Source organism: Aquarana catesbeiana, linkage group LG06 (genome assembly GCF_042186555.1).
Source record: "Aquarana catesbeiana isolate 2022-GZ linkage group LG06, ASM4218655v1, whole genome shotgun sequence".
NCBI classification, from domain to species: domain Eukaryota; kingdom Metazoa; phylum Chordata; class Amphibia; order Anura; family Ranidae; genus Aquarana; species Aquarana catesbeiana.
Genome location: NC_133329.1, coordinates 47,985,557 through 48,007,161, shown reverse-complemented (window position 1 = coordinate 48,007,161; position 21,605 = coordinate 47,985,557). Strand labels below are relative to the sequence as shown.

Genomic DNA, 21,605 nt, shown 5'->3' with positions numbered 1-21,605 from the left:
AATAGACTAGAAGTGAGCTAGACCTTTAATGTTATTTCTACCAGTGTGATTAAAAGTACAGGCCTTGTTAGCAGATGTTGTGGCCCCAAGCCCTGCTCAAGTGGGTGTTTTTGGATCTCTGAAATGCGTCAGTTACTCTTTGGATTGTCCCCCTGAATGTTACTGGAATAAAGTTGTATCTGGACCTCTTAGCAGTGGTGCTGTGCTTCAGTTTCCTATTTGTCACATTGCATTATAAGCCAAGGAGATCATATATCCTCTGGTGTGTAGATTGAAGCCGCCAACCTGGGAACAAGATCACCTACATCAACATCAATACTTTAAAATAGCAATACCTATAAGATAACCTTATGGGTCCAGCGCTATTTTTCTCAACTACCCTAATCACTGGCCTGCACACTTGTAGATACAATTGGTCCAACTCTGAGGGAAACTATCTCAGGGTATATTTTGATAGTTCTGTACCAGAGAATGTTATATGCCCATATTCTTTATTATGTCGGTATAGTTGTACATTGTATAAGTGTACTAAAGGAATTCCTTATACATGGTACCAGAAGGTTTTACGTGCTCATAATATTAATAATCTTGTAATATCTATTTTATCTTACCTTATAATGTACTACTAAACATCCTTCTATACTCTACTAGTTGTACTATTGCATAGCTCCCAACTTTCCCTGATTTCGAGGGACTGTCCCTGATTTGGAGCAATGTCCCTCATTCCTCCTCATTTGTCCCTCATTTTGGTCTGATCCATATAGTTGTATATAAAATGCACTTTTTATCTATCAAAAAGTATTTTCCAGCACTCAACCTTGCATCTCATTTCTAAATTGTTGCATTTGTAAATTCGAAAAGCCAATATAAAGGAATAGTAGTGGTAAAAAAAGCACTTGTGTGTTTGTACAATTCTCCTTTAAGGGGGCGTGGCCAGGGGTGTGTCCTATGCCTGCACACTTTTGCTGATAGGTGTCCCTCATTCCCATAAAGTTGGGAGGTATACTATTGTTAAGAAAAAAATATATATATTAAAAAAACGTTTTTGAACCTAAGTTATTTTGGCTAATACTTTTTACAGACCTACCACAAAAGGAAAAAAATGCTTCAACACATTTGGAGGCATATTCATGAAGCAGTCAATCAGACTTTCAACAAACATTCACTGCTTCCAGGTCTATATGTAATACATTTCAATGACTGATTGTCCTCTAGATGTTTGGTGCAAGTTACATTTAATGTTCTCTAAAAAAAAAAAACATTTGGTATGTATGCAAGTAAACTTGAATAATGTCTTTACTTTAACATAAGCTGGATCACTGAAAATCAATCCAAGCACAAAAGGTTTACCATGACATTCTGCAATAATTAAAACATTTTTCAGGATATCTATAGACCATGATAAATATGCCTTTGTCCTTGAATTTGTCAAAGGTTGTACCCAGTATATACAGTGCAGAAGTATTCATCCCCCTTGGCTTTTTACCTATTTTGTTACATTACAGCCTTTAGTTCAATGTTTTTTTTTCATCTGAATTATATGTGATGGATCAGAACACAATACTCTAAGTTGGTGAAGTAAAATTAGAAAAATACATACATAAAACTATTTTTCAGAAATAAAAAACTGATAATTGGCATGTGCGTATGTATTCGCCCCCTTTGTTATGAAGCCCATAAAAAGCTCCGGTGCAACCAATTACCTTTAGAAGTCACATAATTAGTGAAATGATATCCACCTGTGTGCAATCTAAGTGTCACATGATCTGTCATTACATACACACACCTTTTTGAAAGGCCCCAGAGGCTGCAACACCTAAGCAAGAGGCACCACTAACCAAACACTGCCATGAAGACCAAGGAACTCTCCAAACAAGTAAGGGACAATGTTGTTGAGAAGTACAAGTCAGGGTTAGGTTATAAAAAAAATATCCAAATCTTTGATGATCCCTAGGAGCGCCATCAAATCTATCATAACCAAATGGAAAGAACATGGCACAACAGCAAACCTGCCAAGAGACGGCTGCACACAAAAACTCACGGACCGGGTAAGGAGGGCATTAATCAGAGAGGCAGCACAGAGACCTAAGGTAACCCTGGAGGAGCTGCAGAGTTCCACAGCAGAGACTGGAGTATCTGTACATAGGATGACAATAAGCCGTACGCTCCATAGAGTTGGGCTTTATGGCAGATTGGCCAGAAGAAAGACATTACTTTCAGCAAAAAACAAAATGGCACGTTTTGAGTTTGCGAAAAGGCATGTGGGAGACTCCCAAAATGTATGGAGGAAGGTGCTCTGGTCTGATGAGACTAAACTTGAACTTTTTGTCCATCAAAGAAACCGCTATGTCTGGCGCAAACACAACACATCACATCACCCATAGAACACCATCCACAGTGAAACATGGTGGTGGCAGCATCATGCTATGGGGATGTTTTTCATCAGTCGGGACTGGGAAACTGGTCAGAGTTGAGGGAAAGTTGGATGGTGCTAAATACAGGGATATTCTTGAGCAAAACCTTTACCACTCTGCGTGTGATTTGAGGCTAGGATGGAGGTGCACCTTCCAGCAGGACAATGACCCCAAACACACTGCTAAAGCAACACTTGAGTGGTTTAAGGGGAAACATGTAAATGTGTTGGAATGGCCTAGTCAAAGCCCAGACCTCAATCCAACAGAAAATCTGTGGTCAGACTTAAAGATTGCTGTTCACAAGCGCAAACCATCCAACTTGAAGGAGCTGGAGCAGTTTTGCTAGGGGGAATTGGCAAAAATCCCAGTGGTAAGATGTGGCAAGCTCATAGAGACTTATCCAAGGGGACTTGGAGCTGTGATAGCCGCAAAGGGTGGCTCTACAAAGTATTGACTTTAGGGGGGTGAATAGTTGTGCACATTGACTTTTTCTGTTATTTTGTCCTAATTGTTGTTTTCTTCACAATAGAAAAAAAAAACATCTTCAAAGTTGTGGGCATGTTCTGTAAATTAAATGATGCAAATGCTCAAACAATCTATGGTAATTCCAGGTTGTGAGGCAACAAAACACGAACAATGCCAAGGGGGGTGAACACTTTTGCAAGGCACTGTACGCTTGCTTTAGTGTCATTCTATTTCTTCTACATAAAAAAAAGCAAAAATAGAAGAAGCAAAATCTCTTCATCTGAAGCCATTGTCTGGAAGAAGAATGACTCCAGGAAAAGACAATGTGAAAGTAAACAAAACCCAAAAGTTTGTGACCTTTATTCATGACAAATTGTGCATTTTTTTGTTCAGGCACATTCTGAAGGTTGAGGTTTTACCCTCATTTTGTATTCCAGTGACGACACAAACCAGGGAAAAATCAATAGGTAATCAATGGGGCAAAGACAGCAAACCAGCAGAGGTTTTTATCCTTTCAGATATTACCCCAAATTAGGCTGGAGTTCAACTTTCAGTTTTACCAAGCTTTGGCATCTTTATCATGAAACACTCACTGGGGAGTAGTGGACTCATGGTCAAGGAAAGCTATTCATTCAGTGTCAAAAAATGGCCAACAGCTAGAGGTAGAATGATTCTGCCATTTAACCTGCTAATTTGTGGAACTTACTCCCAAAACTTTGAAGGTAAAGTGAAGTGTGTTTCCTTCTTATCTGTATGTGAATGTTCTCATTGATCCAGGTCATAATATATCATAGTTTGGTCCATTGCAATCGACTGGACTTGTTAATCTAAGCAGCTTTCTCAGCCCTACTGTAGAATACTCATACTTCTAGACTTCATGGTATCATGTTGAAAATGAAGTATGAAAATATACATTCATGTTACCCATTCAAATACAACAAAGTCTTTGGTGATTGGATGAAGGTGAAAATGTTGCTGTAAATGTTGGGGTATGTTTCTGACACTACTGAGAATCAAGGAAGACAGTTTAAGATGTGGGGCAGCTGTTTGGGCACCACAACAATGACTGGGCCCAGGGCAGCTGCCTCGTTTGCCCTGCGGTAAAGACGGCCCTGAGTATATATACATATACAGTATCTCACAAAAGTGAGTACACCCCTCACATTTTTTTTTTATTATATCTTTTCATGTGAGTGTTACTTTCACTCGTTAGTGTTACAAGGTCTCAGGTGTGAATGGGGAGCAGGTGCATTAAATTTGGTGTTATCGCTCTCACTCTCTCATACTGGCCACTGGAAGTTCAACATGGCACCTCATGGCAAAGAACTCTCTGAGGATCTGAAAAAAAGAATTGTTGCTCTATATAAAGATGGCCTAGGCCAGGGTTCCCCTACGAATAAGCATCCAAATGAGCAGTCTACCACCCTGTATGTCTGCAACTGACTGTATTGTTGGATTTTATTGAAATAAAGATGTCCTTATCCCAGAGTGCAGCTATCCAGGATTTCTTTCTACCTCACTGCAAACCAGCAAAGCCAGCACCTGGAACCAGTTCTTACTAGGGCAGTGTCATTCCAGAACAAGAGTGTTTGTGAGCTGCATTTCCTTTTTTCCCCAACCCCCGGCCCCGGGCCGCAGCCCACTGTCGGGCCATGGCCTGTTTGCAGCCAGGGCGTGAAGGCTGCACTGTCTGACATGCGGCGACGGGAAAGCACAGAGATGACATCTCTCACTGCCTGCCCAGAACACAGCGGGCCGCTACACTGTGGTGAGGCGGGGGAGCAGAGAGATGAGATCATCTCTCACCGCTGGCCCCGCATCACTGCTGTTCTCCCTCACTGGCCTGTGCTGCCACCACAGCAGGTGATAAACCTTATCTGGTGGCAGGTGACAATCCAAATCCGGTGGCAGGCGGCAAACCACATCTGGTGGCAGGTGATGTGGCAAGCGACAATCCACATCTGGTGGCAGGCGACGTGGCAAACCACATCTGGTGGCAGGCAACGTGGCAAGTGACACTCTGCATCTGGTGGCAGATTCTGCATTATGGTGAGTTGAACCATTTAATTTTATATTACAATGTAATGACAGAAATAATGTGCTGCAATCATCCTGACCATATCAGCCATGATGCTGTGATGATTGAAGCGCTAACACCAGCAATTTCCCCCCAGCCATTTCCCCGACAAGTTGCCCCCAAAAACCCGCATAACCCCCCCCCCCTGGACCTTGGCACAATTTTATTCCACAACGCCGGTCCTCTGTGCCAAAAAGGTTGGGGACCACTGGCCTAGGCTATAAGAAGATTGCTAAGACCCTGAAACTAAGCTGCAGCACGGTGGCCAACACCATACAGTGGTTTAACAGGACAGGTTCCACTCAGAAAAGGCCTCGCCATGGTCAACCAAAGAAGTTGAGTGCACATGCTCAGCGTCATGTCCAGAGGTTGTCTTTGGGAAATAGACATATGAGTGCTGCCAACATTGCTGCAGAGGTTGAAGGGGTGGGGGGTGATAGGGTTAGGGATTTGACTCAGAGTTCTTACTTAAACTAATGGCTACGTGTTAAAATCTGTTTTTGAAATATATTATGCCTGCCTTGCAGTATCTTATGAAACTAACCTTTGGGTGCTGACACACCACTCTGGATGAAACTGCGTGTATTGTAATCTTTGGCTGCTGATACGACATTATTAGTCAAAAATGCTTTTATTATCTGTTGCACTTTGATATGTGCGTCATATAACCAATCTTATAAACATATTCAATAAACCAAGACATTTCAGATGAATACGGGACACCAGGGCTCGTAGACTGATATACGGATACTTTGTCTCTGTGTGTACTTCTTTAAGAGCTGAAATTTGACAAAGCAATATAAACATATAGTGACTTATTTAAAAGTCACATCTAACATTTTTGGCGCCCGAATAGGCAGGGACCCACCAAGTCGCTACAAGAGGTGGCTGAGCTACGCTGACGGAACAAAAGGACAGGCATTCTGGGAACCACAGATCAAAAAACCTGCGCAGGTAAGAAAAAGCTTTATTTTTCTTATACTCTGTGCTCCCCTGATTTGTGCCTATCCGTTCTGTCAGTTATGGTTCTCCTGGTTTTAAAACACCAGCCTCTGTAGTGGTGAGTCTAGAACTACTGCATATTGTGGTTTATATTGCTGGAATTATGTGTTGTTTGTTGTTTGTCTGTCTTGTTGAGAAAGTGAATGAGCCTTGTCAAGGATGGTATGAGTTAGAAGGGGATTGCCGAACTAAGCAACGGAGTGCGCCCTTACCTCACATGATTGGGAACTTGTGTTTAACCTCACATCTAACTCATAAACCATAGGCAGGTTGCGGGTATAAGGCCTGTCTGCTCCAAAAAAAAAAGTAGGGATAAGAGTGTATGAGAGGGATTCCCAGATACGGGGAGGGTAATGAGGTCTCCATAAGCGCGGAGATCTAGTCGGATACCTGGTCACTTCAAGGAATGCTTGTATATGTTGTAGCCGTCAATCTGATCACAATATTTTGTCAGTTGGCTAGCATATAAAGTAATTCGGTTTCAGAAATCTCATCCGGAGAGGTTTTTAGTATTCTGGCATCCTAGGAGGAAAAGGCAACGAGGAACTAGTGTAACTTGGTTGAGTGTTTTATATTGTACACTAAGTGTCCCAAACGCTACCTAGGCTGGACTGTCAGAATGGGCCAGAGGAACACAAAACCCCGTCAGGGAATTGTGGCACATTACACGGTGCCACAGATAATTAAAAACATCTGTGGGGAAGATGAGGCGCGGGACTTAAAGGATGTCCTTTGTAAAGGTGAAAGGAGCAGCGGGTTTAGACCGGGATGTATGGAGTGAAATAAGAAGGGACAGACAAGGAGAGGTGTTAGAGAAGCAATGGATGTGTCAGGTTCAATGCTTAATTAAGGTCTTAAATAGAGCAAAAGAAGAGGGGTGGAAGTATAATCCAGATTGTGATGGTTGGGATATGAAAGACAGAAGAACAAAAAATGTTGAAAGCTTAAATAATCTTAGTTCAACCATCCCACCCCCATATACTGACATAGAACGTAAACCACACAAGATATATCCTATACTTGAGGGCAATAGAATTGTGGAGCACAAAAAACCCCATTCAGAAACTGTAGCCCCTATACGCACTGATACATGCATTGTACAGGTAAATAATTCAGAATTTGGACAAGCAGCCCATCCACACACCACACCTACTATTACTCGTAGGATGCAAATAAGGACTTGGAAGCCTTGGTCAGCAGACACTCTTATGGCATTAATACAGAGCGCCCCAGACCCGGTAGCAAAGCCAGCTGCTTTTAATAGATTTGTGACACAGTTAATGAATACACATGAAGCAACCTGGCAGAATGGGGAGGATTTATGCAGACATAAAATGACTCTGACCCTGTTTAACCAGTTTATGACCGACCTGCAGACTGAGCTGATAAGGATGGCAGTTTAGAGACAGGAGACGTCAGAGACATGGACTCAAGGGCCCCTTTTATTGCTAGATTAGAAGTTTTCTGTCAGGCAAAACAACAAGGGGGGGGGGTCAATATCACCCATGAAACAAATGCCAGGACAGACTGTATCGGAATTTTACTTATCTATGGAAAGTATGACGGCAGATGAGGGATTGGATTTGGCTCTGCCATTCACGATCCGAGCCTTCAATAGACAGTTTATGGAAGGATTAATTCCACAGATAAGTGAAAGACTGAAAGCTTGCACACCACCCTTAATTTGTTGCGATTTTTGGCAGAAAAAGGTTGCAAGGTTAACAAGAAAAGTTGCAAGTGTGTCAGGAAAAAGTTATCTTTTTGGGATATTGTATATTACAGGGTATAAGACATCTCACTGAGGAGAGGGTTCAAGTGATAAAGGGAATGTTACCCCCACGGAATTTCAAACAATTGCGTATGTTTTTAGGCATTGTGTTATATTGTAGACAGTGGATACCACATGCTAGCACTTTGATGCAGCCATTATACGATTGTTTGAAAATTGTACCGTATATGCTTACAGAAGTAGCTTATGAGTCGTTTATCACTTTAGATTATACTAAGACATTTAATTTGTACATTGCTGAGATCACTGGACACGCCACAGGTGTTCTGACACAGACACATGTAAAACAAAGACCAGTCGCTTACTTTTCAGCAGCATTAGATCCAGTATCTAGAGGTTCACCGTTCTGTGTACGGGCGGTAGCTGCAGTGTCAATCATCATCGATAAATCATCAGAGATTGTTCTAGACAATCCAGTTGTAGTACTGACAAGGCAATCTTGTCTCAGGTACAGCCCAAACACATTTCAATGGCTAGGCAATTAAGGTTACAGTGTACTTTACTTTTACCTCCAAATGTCACTTTTCAGCGCTGTACAACTTTAAATTTGGCTACCTTTTTGCCTCTTCAGTCACCAGATTTGGCAAGGGGGAATAATAGTGCTAATAAGAAAGGAAATGAGGTACCTGACATTCTTTTGTTTTATAACCATCATTTATTCATCAATGAAAACATATTTGTACTGTACATTGTGATTTAAACATAGCCCTTACCAGCCCACATGTCAGCACAGGAAGCAGAATTAAAAGCTTTAGAACAAGCCCTAGAATACTTAAAAGGACGAGAAGGGAATATTTACACTGGCTCCGCTTACGCTTATGGCGTAGCGCACGCTTATGGCCACATATGGAAGGCTAGAGGTTATCTGACAGCAGCAGGTACACCTGTAAAACATGGAGAAGGGATTAAGAGAGTCCTGAACATGCTTCAAAAGGTTAAATGAGTAGCCATCATGAGGATAGCGGCACACACGAGCGCAAAAACAATTGAGGCAAAAGGAAATGCATTTGCAGATTTGACTGCAAAACAGGCAGCTCTAGGGGGAGGAAGCTCTGAGACCTTAGCAGCGGTAGAGGTGAGTATCCCAGAACCAACATGGCAGCAGCTGAGTAAATTACAGGAGCAAGCAGGGGAGAGCGAGAAAGATAAGTGGGTCAGAATGGGAGCAGCACCAGACCTTGACAATGTATGGAGGGAAGGGGGCAAAACATGCCTGCCTGCCTCTCTGTACCCAGCAATGGCAGCGGCAGTTCACCTACCCACACACGTCAGTTCCAATTCCATGTATAGGATTGTGAACCAAGGATGGCTCGCCCCTGGATTCAGTAGTACTGCAAGAAACTACTGTGCAGCCTGCCAAATCTGTCTCCTGAATAATCCAGGACAGAGAGTAAAAACCCCACGTAAACACCAGGTCCGGGCCCAATACCCCTTCCAGAGACTGCAGATTGACTACATACAAATGCCTAAGAGCGGCCCCTTTGAATTTGTCCTCGTGTGTATCGATTTATTCTCAGGTTGGCCTGAAAGTTATCCAGTAAAATCAGCTACAGCAAAAGCCACAGCTAAGAAACTGATCACTGAGTTAATACCTAGGTTTGGTCTTCCTGAAACCATAGAATCAGATAGGGGAACACACTTTACAGGAGAAATCATGCAGAATGTGATGACCATGTTAGGGGTTCAACAAAGTTTTCACACCCCTTATCATTCACAGAGTTCAGGATCAGTGGAAAGAGTAAATGGGATAATAAAGTTGAAAATACAAAAAGCTATGCAAGAGTTGAACAAACCATGGCCTGAATGCTTGCCTTTGGCTTTGTTCTCCATAAGGTACACCCCTACAGGGAAAACGGGATTATCCCCATATGAAATACTTTTTGGGAATGCACCTAGATTAGGTTTATACTTTTCACAGAGTATGCAATTGCAATGTGATAGTTTGACTGCATATGTAATACAATTACGACAACTTCTAACTAAGATCCACGAAAGTGTGTATTCTTCTCTTCCAGACCCTAATTCAATAACAGGTACACATACTCTGCTACCAAGAGATTATGTATATGTAAAGAAACACACCAGAAAGACATTGGAACCCAGGTTTGAAGGTCCTTATCAAGTGCTTCTGACCACAGCCACTTCAGTAAAGCTGGAGGGAAAACCTACCTGGATACACGCATCCCACTGCAAGAAACAACCTGAAAAAACGTCATCATGAAGTCTTTGCTTTTCTATAGTTTGTTTAAACTTGCCTTTCTACAAGTGTATGCCTGGACTCCTGATATTAATGTAATTGAGGTAGAGGAAACAGCTGATTTTCAATGGGTTATAGACGATCCTAATGTAGCTAATGTTTCAGGATACACAATGGAAGAGTACATTACAGTGGGTAATTATACTGTTAAAGGACACAAGAGACCGTTACACATAGACCAAAACATAGCATGGATGAGGGCAGAACCACAGTCAGAGGTAAATGTAACATTTCAATTAAACACTAGTATGGGATTTCTTTTAATAATAGTAAAAATCATAGGTGTCATAAAATATCCCTTTCACAGACGTGGAAACAAGCACGGGAATGGGTGGTAGGACAAATGTACCAAATATTAACGGGCATGGCAGAAGGAGAAAATATGTCAGAAGGGCTGTTTAATCTGACAGATATTACCGTTGATCAATCCAGTATCTTTCTCTGTGCCTCCTGGTGGAGAGAAAACAGAACGGACGGGTGGTATTGGAATGCACAATCCTATGGGTTTCACATACAAATAGAGGAAGAAGTAACGCCAATAATTGAATCTTCCATATTAACACCCGTGCCCCACACTTGTATCAATGTATCAGTATCACAACAAAAGACAAAAGTCAAATCTAATGTAACTTTTTCTGAAATTCCAAAATGTAGGTACTGACGAGCATGGTATGACACTTTACTGGGACTGTCAGGTACAGGGATGGGAATTTTAAACTCGGTAGAGATAGAAGAAATGAACAGATGGAAGCATGCAGGGGGACACATAGCTGACAGCTTGACTATCACAAGCAAATGGTTACCCACCGCTTTTGAAACCCAACTACAAGAAATAACCCTATTACAATTTTTGGGAGGGTTAATAAATCACACGATAGGAGCAGAGCTCCTGCTGTGGAATCAAAGTCAACAGTTTAAAAATTTCACACAGTGTTCTTTTAACCTCTTATCCTATCAGATTCATAGAAATAGGACCCCAGCATATTTGTATCATTACTAATGATAACCACACCATGTCAGCATTAAATAAATCGGCGCCGTTTGCCGGATGTATAAAAAAGATTAAAATATTACAATGGGGTAAGGACACATATCTTTTTGAACCAGACGCAGATAAGGTATTCGCTTCAGTCTATGAGGTACATAATCCCACTGACACTACACCCTTTATAATTTCTTTGGACCCACAATCAGAGTTGTTAAGACGACACATAGAAACACTAGAACATACCCTACAGAATAATCTCGTATCCGCAATTATTGACAAAGGTAGACTAGTACATCTTTCCTCACAGATACAACAGGATACTGCACCACATTGGTGGTATATATTTAGTGGAATGTCTTCCACCGCAACCAATACCTTTCACTGGTTGTTAAGTCCAATGGTAATTATTATTCTAGTATTAATATCACTTATAATCCCAAATATATGTGTCTACAGGAAAATAAATAGGAAAATTAGGAGAATGGACAGGGCATACTGATAAATGTGTATTGACATCACCCACTCCTACTAAACTCCTCTTCTTGAATTTAAGATGTTAGTAATAACCAGGGAGATGGGTTTTACCCCTCTGACAACTCGCGGTCAGGGAAAGCACTCTGGGGAAAACTGACTAGAACTTATTCATGAGGACCCAGGGGGAAGGAGAGGATGATGTCAAAGGGGGAAATTGATAGGGTTAGGGATTTGACTCAGAGTTCTTACTTAAACTAATGGCTACGTGTTAAAATCTGTTTTTGAAATATATTATGCCTGCCTTGCAGTATCTTATGAAACTAACCTTTGGGTGCTGACACACCACTCTGGATGAAACTGCGTGTATTGTAATCTTTGGCTGCTGATACGACATTATTAGTCAAAAATGCTTTTATTATCTGTTGCACTTTGATATGTGCGTCATATAACCAATCTTATAAACATATTCAATAAACCAAGACATTTCAGATGAATACGGGACACCAGGGCTCGTAGACTGATATACGGATACTTTGTCTCTGTGTGTACTTCTTTAAGAGCTGAAATTTGACAAAGCAATATAAACATAAAGTGACTTATTTAAAAGTCACATCTAACAGGGGTCAGCCTGTCAGTGCTCAGATAATACACCGCATGCTGCATCAAATTGGTCTGCATGGCTGTCATCCCAGAAGGAAGCCTCTTCTAAAGATGATGCACAAGAAAGCCCACAAACAGTTTGCTGAAGACAAGCAGACTATGCCCCGTACACACGGTCGGACATTGATCGGACATTCCGACAACAAAATCCTAGGATTTTTTCCAACGGATGTTGGCTCAAACTTGTCTTGCATACACACAGTCACACAAAGTTGTCGGAAAATCCGATCATTCTGAACCCGGTGACGTAAAACACGTACGTTGGGACTATAATAGGGGCAGTAGCCAATAGCTTTCATCTCTTCACTTATTCTGAGCATGCGTGGCACTTTGTGCGTCGGATTTGTGTACACACGATTGAAAATTCCGACAACGGATTTTGTTGTCGGAAAATTTTATAGCCTGCTTTGTGTATCGGAAAATCCGATTGAAAATGTGTGATGGAGCCTACACACGGTCGGAGTTTCCGACAACAGGGTCCTATCACACATTTTCCGTCGGAAAATCCGACCGTGTGTACGGGGCATAAGAACATGGATTGCTGGAACCATGTCTTGTGGTCTGATGAGACCAAGATAAACTTATTTGGTTCAGATGGTGTCAAGCATGTGTGGCGGCAACCAGGTGAGGAGTACAAATACAAAAGATGAGGTTGGATTGAGAAAAATGATACTAAACATGTCAAGATTTAAAATTGCATGTGCCCGTGAAATGACAAAAAACGATGGCATCCAAATGTTTTTATAGGTAATTCTTTAAAAGCCTTTATGGGTTATCAGTTTAAAGTTAACCATGGTTATGGTCCTAGAATTCCTCTTACTCTGAACTTTCTGGCAATATCTCACTTGTGTGACGCAATCACTATTTACATATGTAGCCAAGTCCTGGGCCCCCTTTGGTCTAATGAGAATCTCCAGAGTTAGGGATATCTGACATCCTTCTGTATAGAGTGGGTTACAAGGCATGGTGGGTGTAGTGCAAGGTAGATTCATGGGCGCCAGACACTTCTTGAATGCAAAGAGATTTATTGTCTCTTAAACAGAACTGTGGGAGAGAGGGTTTAGGGCCAGTACACCCTTTAGTAGTTGCAATGTTAATTAGCAGACTCTGAAGCCTTTTATAGGTGGAAAGCCATGTAGGGAAAGGCACCAAGCTGGCACCACATCTGCATGTGTAGACATGCTGTCTCCTATGGCAATGATCTTGAACAGTTTCTAACATAGGTTACAATGAACTGAAGGAACACAAGAAGATCCCTGCCAATTGGCTGAGATACCCTATCTATTCCTAATCTGTCCTTGTAATGCCCTTGTCTTATGTAATGCCACCAGATACCAGGCCATCTAGCGACAGAAGAGAGAAGTGCAGCAATTCCAGAATTAGGGTGGAATCAATTGATCTCCTATCAATTGGCCAAGGCAACTATACCTGGTAGGTAAATTTACTAGCAACCCTGCCTAAACATCACAGTGCTACATCCTCCCCCTGTCTACAAAACTACATCTCGGAGTTTGTAGAAAAATAATTTGAGCTTTCAAACCTGAGAGCGAATGTCCTGGCAAAAACTGGGATGGTTGGGGAAACAGGAAAGGAATAATAACAACAAGTAATGCACATAGCATATCACAGAAAATAAACATGCATAACACATGCATGAGTGAATGTTAGTTCACACAGGGTAGATAAATAACAGTCTATATATATACAGTTTAACATGTGGTGTACCACCCAACTGATTAAGGGAGATATGTCAACATTGTTCTTATATCCTTACTATCTAATATATACAGTAATAAAGGCCATGAATATTTCAACATTATTATCCATGTCGGATCAATGTCTCTCCTTGTCCAAGGAAGACGCAATTGTGCAGGAACAACTGAAAGAGAAATAAACAGCAATGCAAATGCATCCTATCCCTATGATAATACAGTTTATTATGTACATAAGTGAACTTTAAGAAGTTGGTAATTGTCCTCAGCCGAGAACAGCATAGCAGTGTAAATACACCCTATAATATGTCTAAACTACATAAATATAGATGAAAGTGGGTCCCATCCTCATCCGAAGATGCCACCCCTTTCCACAACTAATATACAGGAACTTTCCTTAGCATATGCTACCAATTACTTATAGCATGAGTGTAGGTTGACTCAGGTCAGCACCGCTCACGCCACCTGGTGACCAGCATAAGAACAGTCCTGGTACATTGATCAGTCATCATCCAGATGTAAGATGAGAATTTGCCCCTTTACCACAGCTTATTCTACCTAACTAGCTAAATACCCCAATGTCCTTGATGTTTCACAGTCCATCAAATTTGCTTCATGTGGGGTAGAACAATATTTCCCAGCAGTTCCCTTTCTTCTTTAAGGGCAACTCCGGGGACACAGCTGCATTCAGGCAACAAGCAGCTAGGCCATGGTGCAAGGGACCGCACTTTTGAACACAGGTCCCCTTGCAATAGTAGCCTCAGTCTGTCTGCATGACAGCTGGGGACTGAGGAAGACTTCCACCTTAGTTGAGGAGCAACTAAGACGTTGCTGAACGTCTCATCAACAGATTACTTTTCAGAGGGAGGCACACTGGCAACTTTCAGAGCACTGGCCAGCATGACTCAAGTGGGCACTGCCTATACCTGCCGGCAGCATTCATTCCAGTGCAATCTCAGCAGTACAGCCAGCAAAAGTGTTCTCCACTAGCAATACATTTTTGTGCAAAAGTGAAGTGGCTTCCAGCATAGCGTTCTTAACTCCACACAGCACTGTCCTGATTTTATGACCATAACACCAGCTTTGCAACACTGAAACATATTTCTCAGCAACTTTTGGTGACAACTTCGGAAATTCTACCTGTAGAGGGATCTGGAGGAAACTGCGCACAGCTTCATCTACCGATTGGGTCTCTTTATCCAGGATTTCCTCTTCTAGGTGAGCCTGGATGTAGGGATACAGATACCCGTATTCCTCAGCCACCTTCTTTATAATGATTCGTTGCACCTTGGACAGCGTGGGCAGGGTCTTAGGGTCTCCATATCCGAGTAGGACCCGTGTGTCTGGAGCTTGCTGAACCCAGCGACCACATCTGGCCTACAATCAGACTTATTCACGGGTGTTTACTTGGTATGGCCAGCTCTGGGGACCCATCCAGCTCATCGATCCTCCTCAAAAGATTTGGTGATGCAAACCAGTGGAGCTGCATTGTCAGACAGCTCAATTTTAACTCTAGCGGCAGTAGCAGAGGGAACTTCATCCTATTCTATATCACACATTTGCTCATCACTGTAACTCCACTTCCCTGTCCAGGATAAGGTGTCCGAAAACAGTTCAGATAATCCATCAGAGGGGATGTCTGAATTGGTTATGGTGGAGCACTCTTTGGCCGGGAGGTAGTTGGGCTTGGCACTGGCTTTAGCTGGCACAACCACATTGTCTCCCTTAATGGCCACAGGTATTACCTCCCCTACAGGCACACTGCTTTCACCCCTTACAGGCTTACCCAACTCCGGCACTCTTTTCCCCGGCGGCTCGGACATCAAAGCAAGCAGACGGGCATGACCGCGGCCTCAAGGAGCGACTGGTGCGCTAGGTCCTGGGGCAGTCATTGAGACAGGGAGAGCAGCTTCCCGCATGACTCAGGTGATGGCAGGTGGACCCTTGATATCACTCCCAGTTGGCATAGCGACATTCTTGTCCCAGTCCACCAGCAGTATCCTCTGAAGCTAGGCTGGTGAGACTACCTTAAGCAGGGGTTAAGCAGGGGTTCCCTGCAACGTCCATAGACCATCCAAGGCCTCGAATGCGTGACCAGACCGGAACACTACCCGCAGATCAGTCCCAAGGCCTCATAGCCTCCAGCCGTATACAGGGCAAGACTACCCTTTGGTATATACCGCACCCGCAGATCAGTCCCAAGGCCTCATAGCCTCCAGCCGTATACAGGGCAAGACTACCCTTTGGTATATACCGCACTCCGGAGTCAGTCAGATCAGGTTTTGCCTCACTCAGGCCAAAACCAACATCCGGAGCGTACATCTTCCAATCTGCCATCACACTTCCAAACTGCGCCATCTTCTCTAACCCACAACCAGGCACACGTGGCAGCACTTCTTTATCCTCCTCTGCAGAGCGGGGGCTCCTTCCTCTGCCAACGGATTGGTGCAGATACTTTCTGGAAACTTTAGCGCCCGTCGACGCACCAAATCTGTAATAGTCTGTTTTAACCCCCACAGCACTGGCGGAAAGTGTCAAAAGACCAAAGCTCCCATGAGCAATGAGACTTGTTGGTTCTTCCCCACATTGTTAGAATGCATAATAACACAGTCTATGAGAAGTATAGATGTTACTTGCCACTTCCCCACGGAGCCAGACGAAGTCCCGATGAAGCCGTAGCCAGTTGCTATGGGCGACAGCTGCGAGCATAACACCTTTGCCCCATGTTGGGTGCCAAATGTAGCCAAGTCCCGGGCCCCCTTTGGTCTAATGAGAAACTCCAGAGTTAGGGATAGCTAACATCCTTCTGTAAAGAGTGGGTTACAGGGCATGGTGGGTGTAGTGCAAGGTACATTCATGGGCGCCAGACACTTCTTGAATGTAAAGAGATTTATTGTCTCTTAAACAGAACTATGGGAGAGAGGGTTTAAGGCCAGGACACCCTTTAGTAGTTGCAATGTTAATTAGCAGACTCCGAGACTTCTATAGGTGGACAGCCATGCAGGGAAAGGCACCCAGCTGGCACCACATCTGCAGGTGTAGACATGCTGTCTCCTATGGCAACGATCTTGAACAGTTTCTAACAAAGGTTACAATGAACTCTCTACTTCCTCTACAATCCCCTATTGTAGATCTTCACTCAACTGAGCTCCCAGTCTCTCTCACTAGACTTGCTGATCCACTGCCACTGGATCTCTTGAACTCTTCCAATCTCTCTCTCTCAGTATCTTCCTCAAGCGTCACCCCCGGGTGCCTGCTGGGTACCTAGTAGGGATGAGCTTTGAGTTCGATTCGAACTCATGTTCAACTCGAACATCGGCTGTTCGCAAGTTCGCCGAACAGCGAACAATTTGGGGTGTTCGCGAATTCGAATACCGCGGAACACCCTTTAAAAGTCTATGGGAGAAATCAAAAGTGCTAATTTTAAAGGCTTATATGCATGGTATTGTCATAAAAAGTGTTTGGGGACCTGGGTCCTGCCCCAGGGGACATGTATCAATGCAAAAAAAAGTTTTAAAAACGGACGTTTTTTCGGGAGCAGTGATTTTAATAATGCTTAAAGTGAAACAATAAAAGTGTAATATCCCTTTAAATTTCGTGCTATTTTTTATTCAATAAAACGCTGGATTTTATGCTATGTGGAGCACTTTGTTTTTTGCATGGTGATATTCCCATATCTGCTGATGCTGGTTGGAGAGAGTCCCTGGAGTTGGACGCTGAGTGCCTGGTTCAAAGACCCCTGGCTGGGGTTGCAGCCACCCGCCCCCTTAGGTCTCCTGTAATTAAGAGACCAATTTTATCTGGTAAGAGGCAGCTATTTTCTATGAGGTGGAGGTCTGTCTACGCACTCTAGTTTCATCACAGCAAGATTCTGTTACAATTATTCACAGAGCACTTGGAGACAAGCCATATTTTATGCATGTTAATTTATACGGATGGACTTTAACTAATATAATTTTTTAGCCATGGACTTTTTTTGGGTCTACTTTTTCCCTATATTTATTTTGGTTTAGTTTTTACAGTCACAAATTTGTTACAGTATTATTTCATCAATATTTGAGATATTGTCCTGTTATTGATTGTGTCACCTAATATTATTTTTTTCATACGGACATAGTTATTTTTATCTGTGTCCCATCCATTTATATCACTTTTAGCTTTGTTTTATTTGTATAGTGCATGTTTTCATTACTCAGCACTCCTTTATAATTTATTCACTTATTGACCACTCTTCACCCTCATATTTCTATGAGGCTTTTTTGGCATTAGCCTGTTGTCACGTTTAGTCTTTAGCGCGACTTTTTGATTTTTATATGGTTTATGGTTTACTACTTTTTAGTCGCAGCTCATACCAATTAGTGTAAGCGCAATTTTTGCTTTTTAGTTTTTATCAATGAACTGTTATGTGTATTGTCGGACCGGCAATTCATTAAGCGAGTTGCGACTATTAATGAATTGCCGGTCCGACAATACACATAACAGTTCATTGATAAAAACTGCATGGGATTTCCCCACAGGAGAACCCCGAACCAAAATTTAAAAAAAATGACGTGGGGGTCCCCCTAAATTCCATACCAGGCCCTTCAGGTCTGGTATGGATTTTAAGGAGAACCCCACGCCAAAATTTAAAAAAAAAATGGCGTGGGGTACCCCCAAAAACCCATACCAGACCCTTATTCGAGCACGCAACCTGGCAGGCCACAGGAAAAGAGGGGGGATGAGAGAGCGCCCCCCCTCCTGAACCATACCAGGCCACATGCCCTCAACATTGGGAGGGTGCTTTGGGGGTAGCCCCCCAAAACACCTTGTCCCCATGTTGATGGGGACAAGGGCCTCATCCCCACAACCCTTGCCTGGTGGTTGTGGGGGTCTGCGGGCGGGGGGCTTATCAGAATCTGGAAGCCCCCTTTAACAAGGGGACCCAAAGATCCAGGCCCTCCCCCCTGTGTGAAATGGTAAGGGGGTACCCCTACCATTTCACAAAAAAAATGTCAAAAATAATAAAAATGACAAGAGACAGCTTTTGACAATTCCTTTATTTAAATTCTTCTTCTTTCTTCTATCTTCTTTTTTCTGTCTTCTATCTTCCTTCGGTTTCTTCCTCCATTCTCTTCTTCTTCTGGTTCTTGTTCTTCTGGTTCTTCTTGTTCTTCTGGTTCTTCATCCGGTCTTCTCGCCCGGCATCTTCCTCAGCAGCGCCTTCTTCACTTCATCTTCTTTCCTCAGGCCGCTCCGCATCCACAATTGGACGGGAGGCTCCCACTGTGTGTGATGCTTCTCCTTTCCTGACGGTTCTTAAATAACAGAGGGCGGGTGGCCCCGCCCCCCTGACGTCAGGGGGAATGCCACAGGGAAGTCCCCGTGCGTCAGGGGGGCGGGGTCACCCGTGCGTCAGAGGGGGGCAGGGTCACCTGCCCTCCGTGATTTAAGAACTGTCAGAAGAGGAGAAGCGATGTTCGACTCGAACATTGGCTGTTCGCAAGTTCGCCGAACAGCGAACAATTTGGGGTGTTCGAATTTGCCGCAGAACACCCTTTAAAAGTCTATGGGAGAAATCAAAAGTGCTCATTTTAAAGGCTTTTATGCAAGTTATTGTCATAAAAACTGTTTGGGGTCCTGCCCCAGGGGACAGGGTTGTGGGAATGAGGCCCTTGTCCTCATCAACATGGGGACAACGTGTTTTATGGGGCTACCCCAAAGCACCCTCCCAATGTTGAGGGCATGTGGCCTGGTATGGTTCAGGAGGGGGGGCGCTCTCTCGTCCCCCCCTCTTTTCCTGCGGCCTGCCAGGTTGCGTGCTTGGATAAGGGTCAGGTATGGATTTTTGGGGGGACGCCACGCTGTTTTTTTGGGTTTTTTTTGGCGCAGGGTTCACCTTAAAATCCATACCAGACCTGAAGGGTCTGGTATGGAATTTAGGGGGACCCCCACGTCATTTTTTTTTTAAATTTTGGCTGGGGTTCCCCTTAATATCCATACCAGACCTGAAGGGGTTCCCCTGTGGGGAATTCGGGGTTCCCCTGTGGGGAATTCCCATGCCGTTTTTATCAATGAACTTCTATGTGTATTGTCGGACCGGCAATGCAATACCCGCGAGTAGTTTTAAATGGCTTTTTTCCTTTGAAATGTCATTTTGCTGTCAGACTGTTCTAAACACAGGAAACATGCGCCACTTTACAGGCATATTATAGACACCCCCCAGCTACGAAATTTAAAGGGATATTACACTTTTATTGTTTGACTTTAAGCATTATTAAAATCACTGCTCGTGAAAAAACAGCCATTTTTAAAACTTTTTTTGCATTGATCCATGTCCCCTGGGGCAGGACCCAGGTCCCCAAACACTTTTTATGACAATAACTTGCATATAAGCCTTTAAAATTAGGACTTTTGATTATTCATGTTTGTGTCCCATAGACTTTAAAGGTGTTTGCGTGTTCGAAAGAACTTTTTTCCTGTTCGCATGTTCTGGTGCGAACCGAACAGGGGTGTGTTCTGCTCATCCCTATTCCTGACACTGTGGGTGGAAGGAGATAAGTGAAATATATATATATAGCCCCGAGCACTATAGAAAGAGGATCAATGTGCCCACAGCCCCTGGGTGTGATATGAAGGGGGGGGATGTAGAGCATGACTTACCTTTGGAAGATGCATAGGACGGAGCTAATCCAAATTGCTTGTTGGGAGCCCTATGAGAACTGTTGCTTGTAATTTTGCTTTGTTTTGGACTGACTTGTGATCGTGGTTCTGCAGGATTAAAAAAAGAGGCATCTAGAGATATTACTGTAGTTTCGGGACATGCATAAAGAACATTACATCAACTCTATCAAGATGAGAAAAACTGAAATTTTAAAGCTCTTTCCAGAACAAGAGTAGAGGGCCATTTGTCCAAGAGGGACATGGTCAAAGGTTCCAAAGCCCCTCCCATTTCTCCAATCCTGGTGAGTGTTAATTCTGACTTTTCTCATATGGCAGGTGGCTGGAAGTTCTTGTGCCTGACACTGTGGGTGGAAGGAGATACTGTAAGAACTGAAGCTTCTATCAATAACTCCTGAATACATTTGGGCAGACAGACCCTTTTAATAATTAGGAAAAACAATCAATGTAATTGGTTGATATTAGGAACTGCTCTCCATCTGCTTTAGGATGCTACTGTAAATCACTTTGAGGGCTTCCCATACCAATTTTATGTTAAAAAGGCCACAGTAAAGCTGGGTATACAATTTGTTTTCTTTGTTGTTCAGCTGAAGGACTGAATGAAATAAAAGGTCAGATTCCCCCATCCACACAAGTGATGTGAATGGAGGAATCCTTCCCGCTGTGACATTGTATTGTGACAGCGGGGACTTTCTGCTATGAAAATACACTGATCACGATTGGTTGCAGACAGTGATCAATGAAAAATTTCCAACGTAGCCGTTTAACAGAAGTTGATCTAACAATCTCCTTCCATCAGATAGGGAGGGGCACACACAGATTGAAACTCCCTCCTGAAACAGCTGAATTTCAATCTGTCTGTATCCACCTTAAAGTTAGTTAGAAATACAAAAATGGAGATTTTTGTACATTGTGCCTCAATGCAGGATATTAGTGCCGTCCATAGTAATAATAGATACACACCTGTGTTACCTGGACTTAGTCAGCCGGTATAAAAGCCAATGTTTGGCAAGGGAAAAGTAAACTGGGCGATTTCCCACACCCCAAAGTCCATAAATGTTCCCACACCATGCAAAAAAAATGCAGTGTGGTGTTTACTTACTGTGCCTT

At 43.0% G+C, this 21,605-nt stretch overlaps 1 protein-coding gene across 2 annotated transcripts in view; it reads right to left on the bottom strand.

Moving 5' to 3' along the window:
* Positions 1-21,605, bottom strand: part of LOC141148376 (uncharacterized) — a 107,323-nt gene that overhangs the window by 43,741 nt on the left and 41,977 nt on the right. For both annotated transcript variants that reach the window (XM_073635808.1, XM_073635807.1), the window contains one exon: positions 20,478-20,585. In XM_073635808.1, coding sequence (XP_073491909.1) covers positions 20,478-20,585 — 108 coding nt within the window. The remainder of the gene's footprint in view (positions 1-20,477; positions 20,586-21,605) is intronic.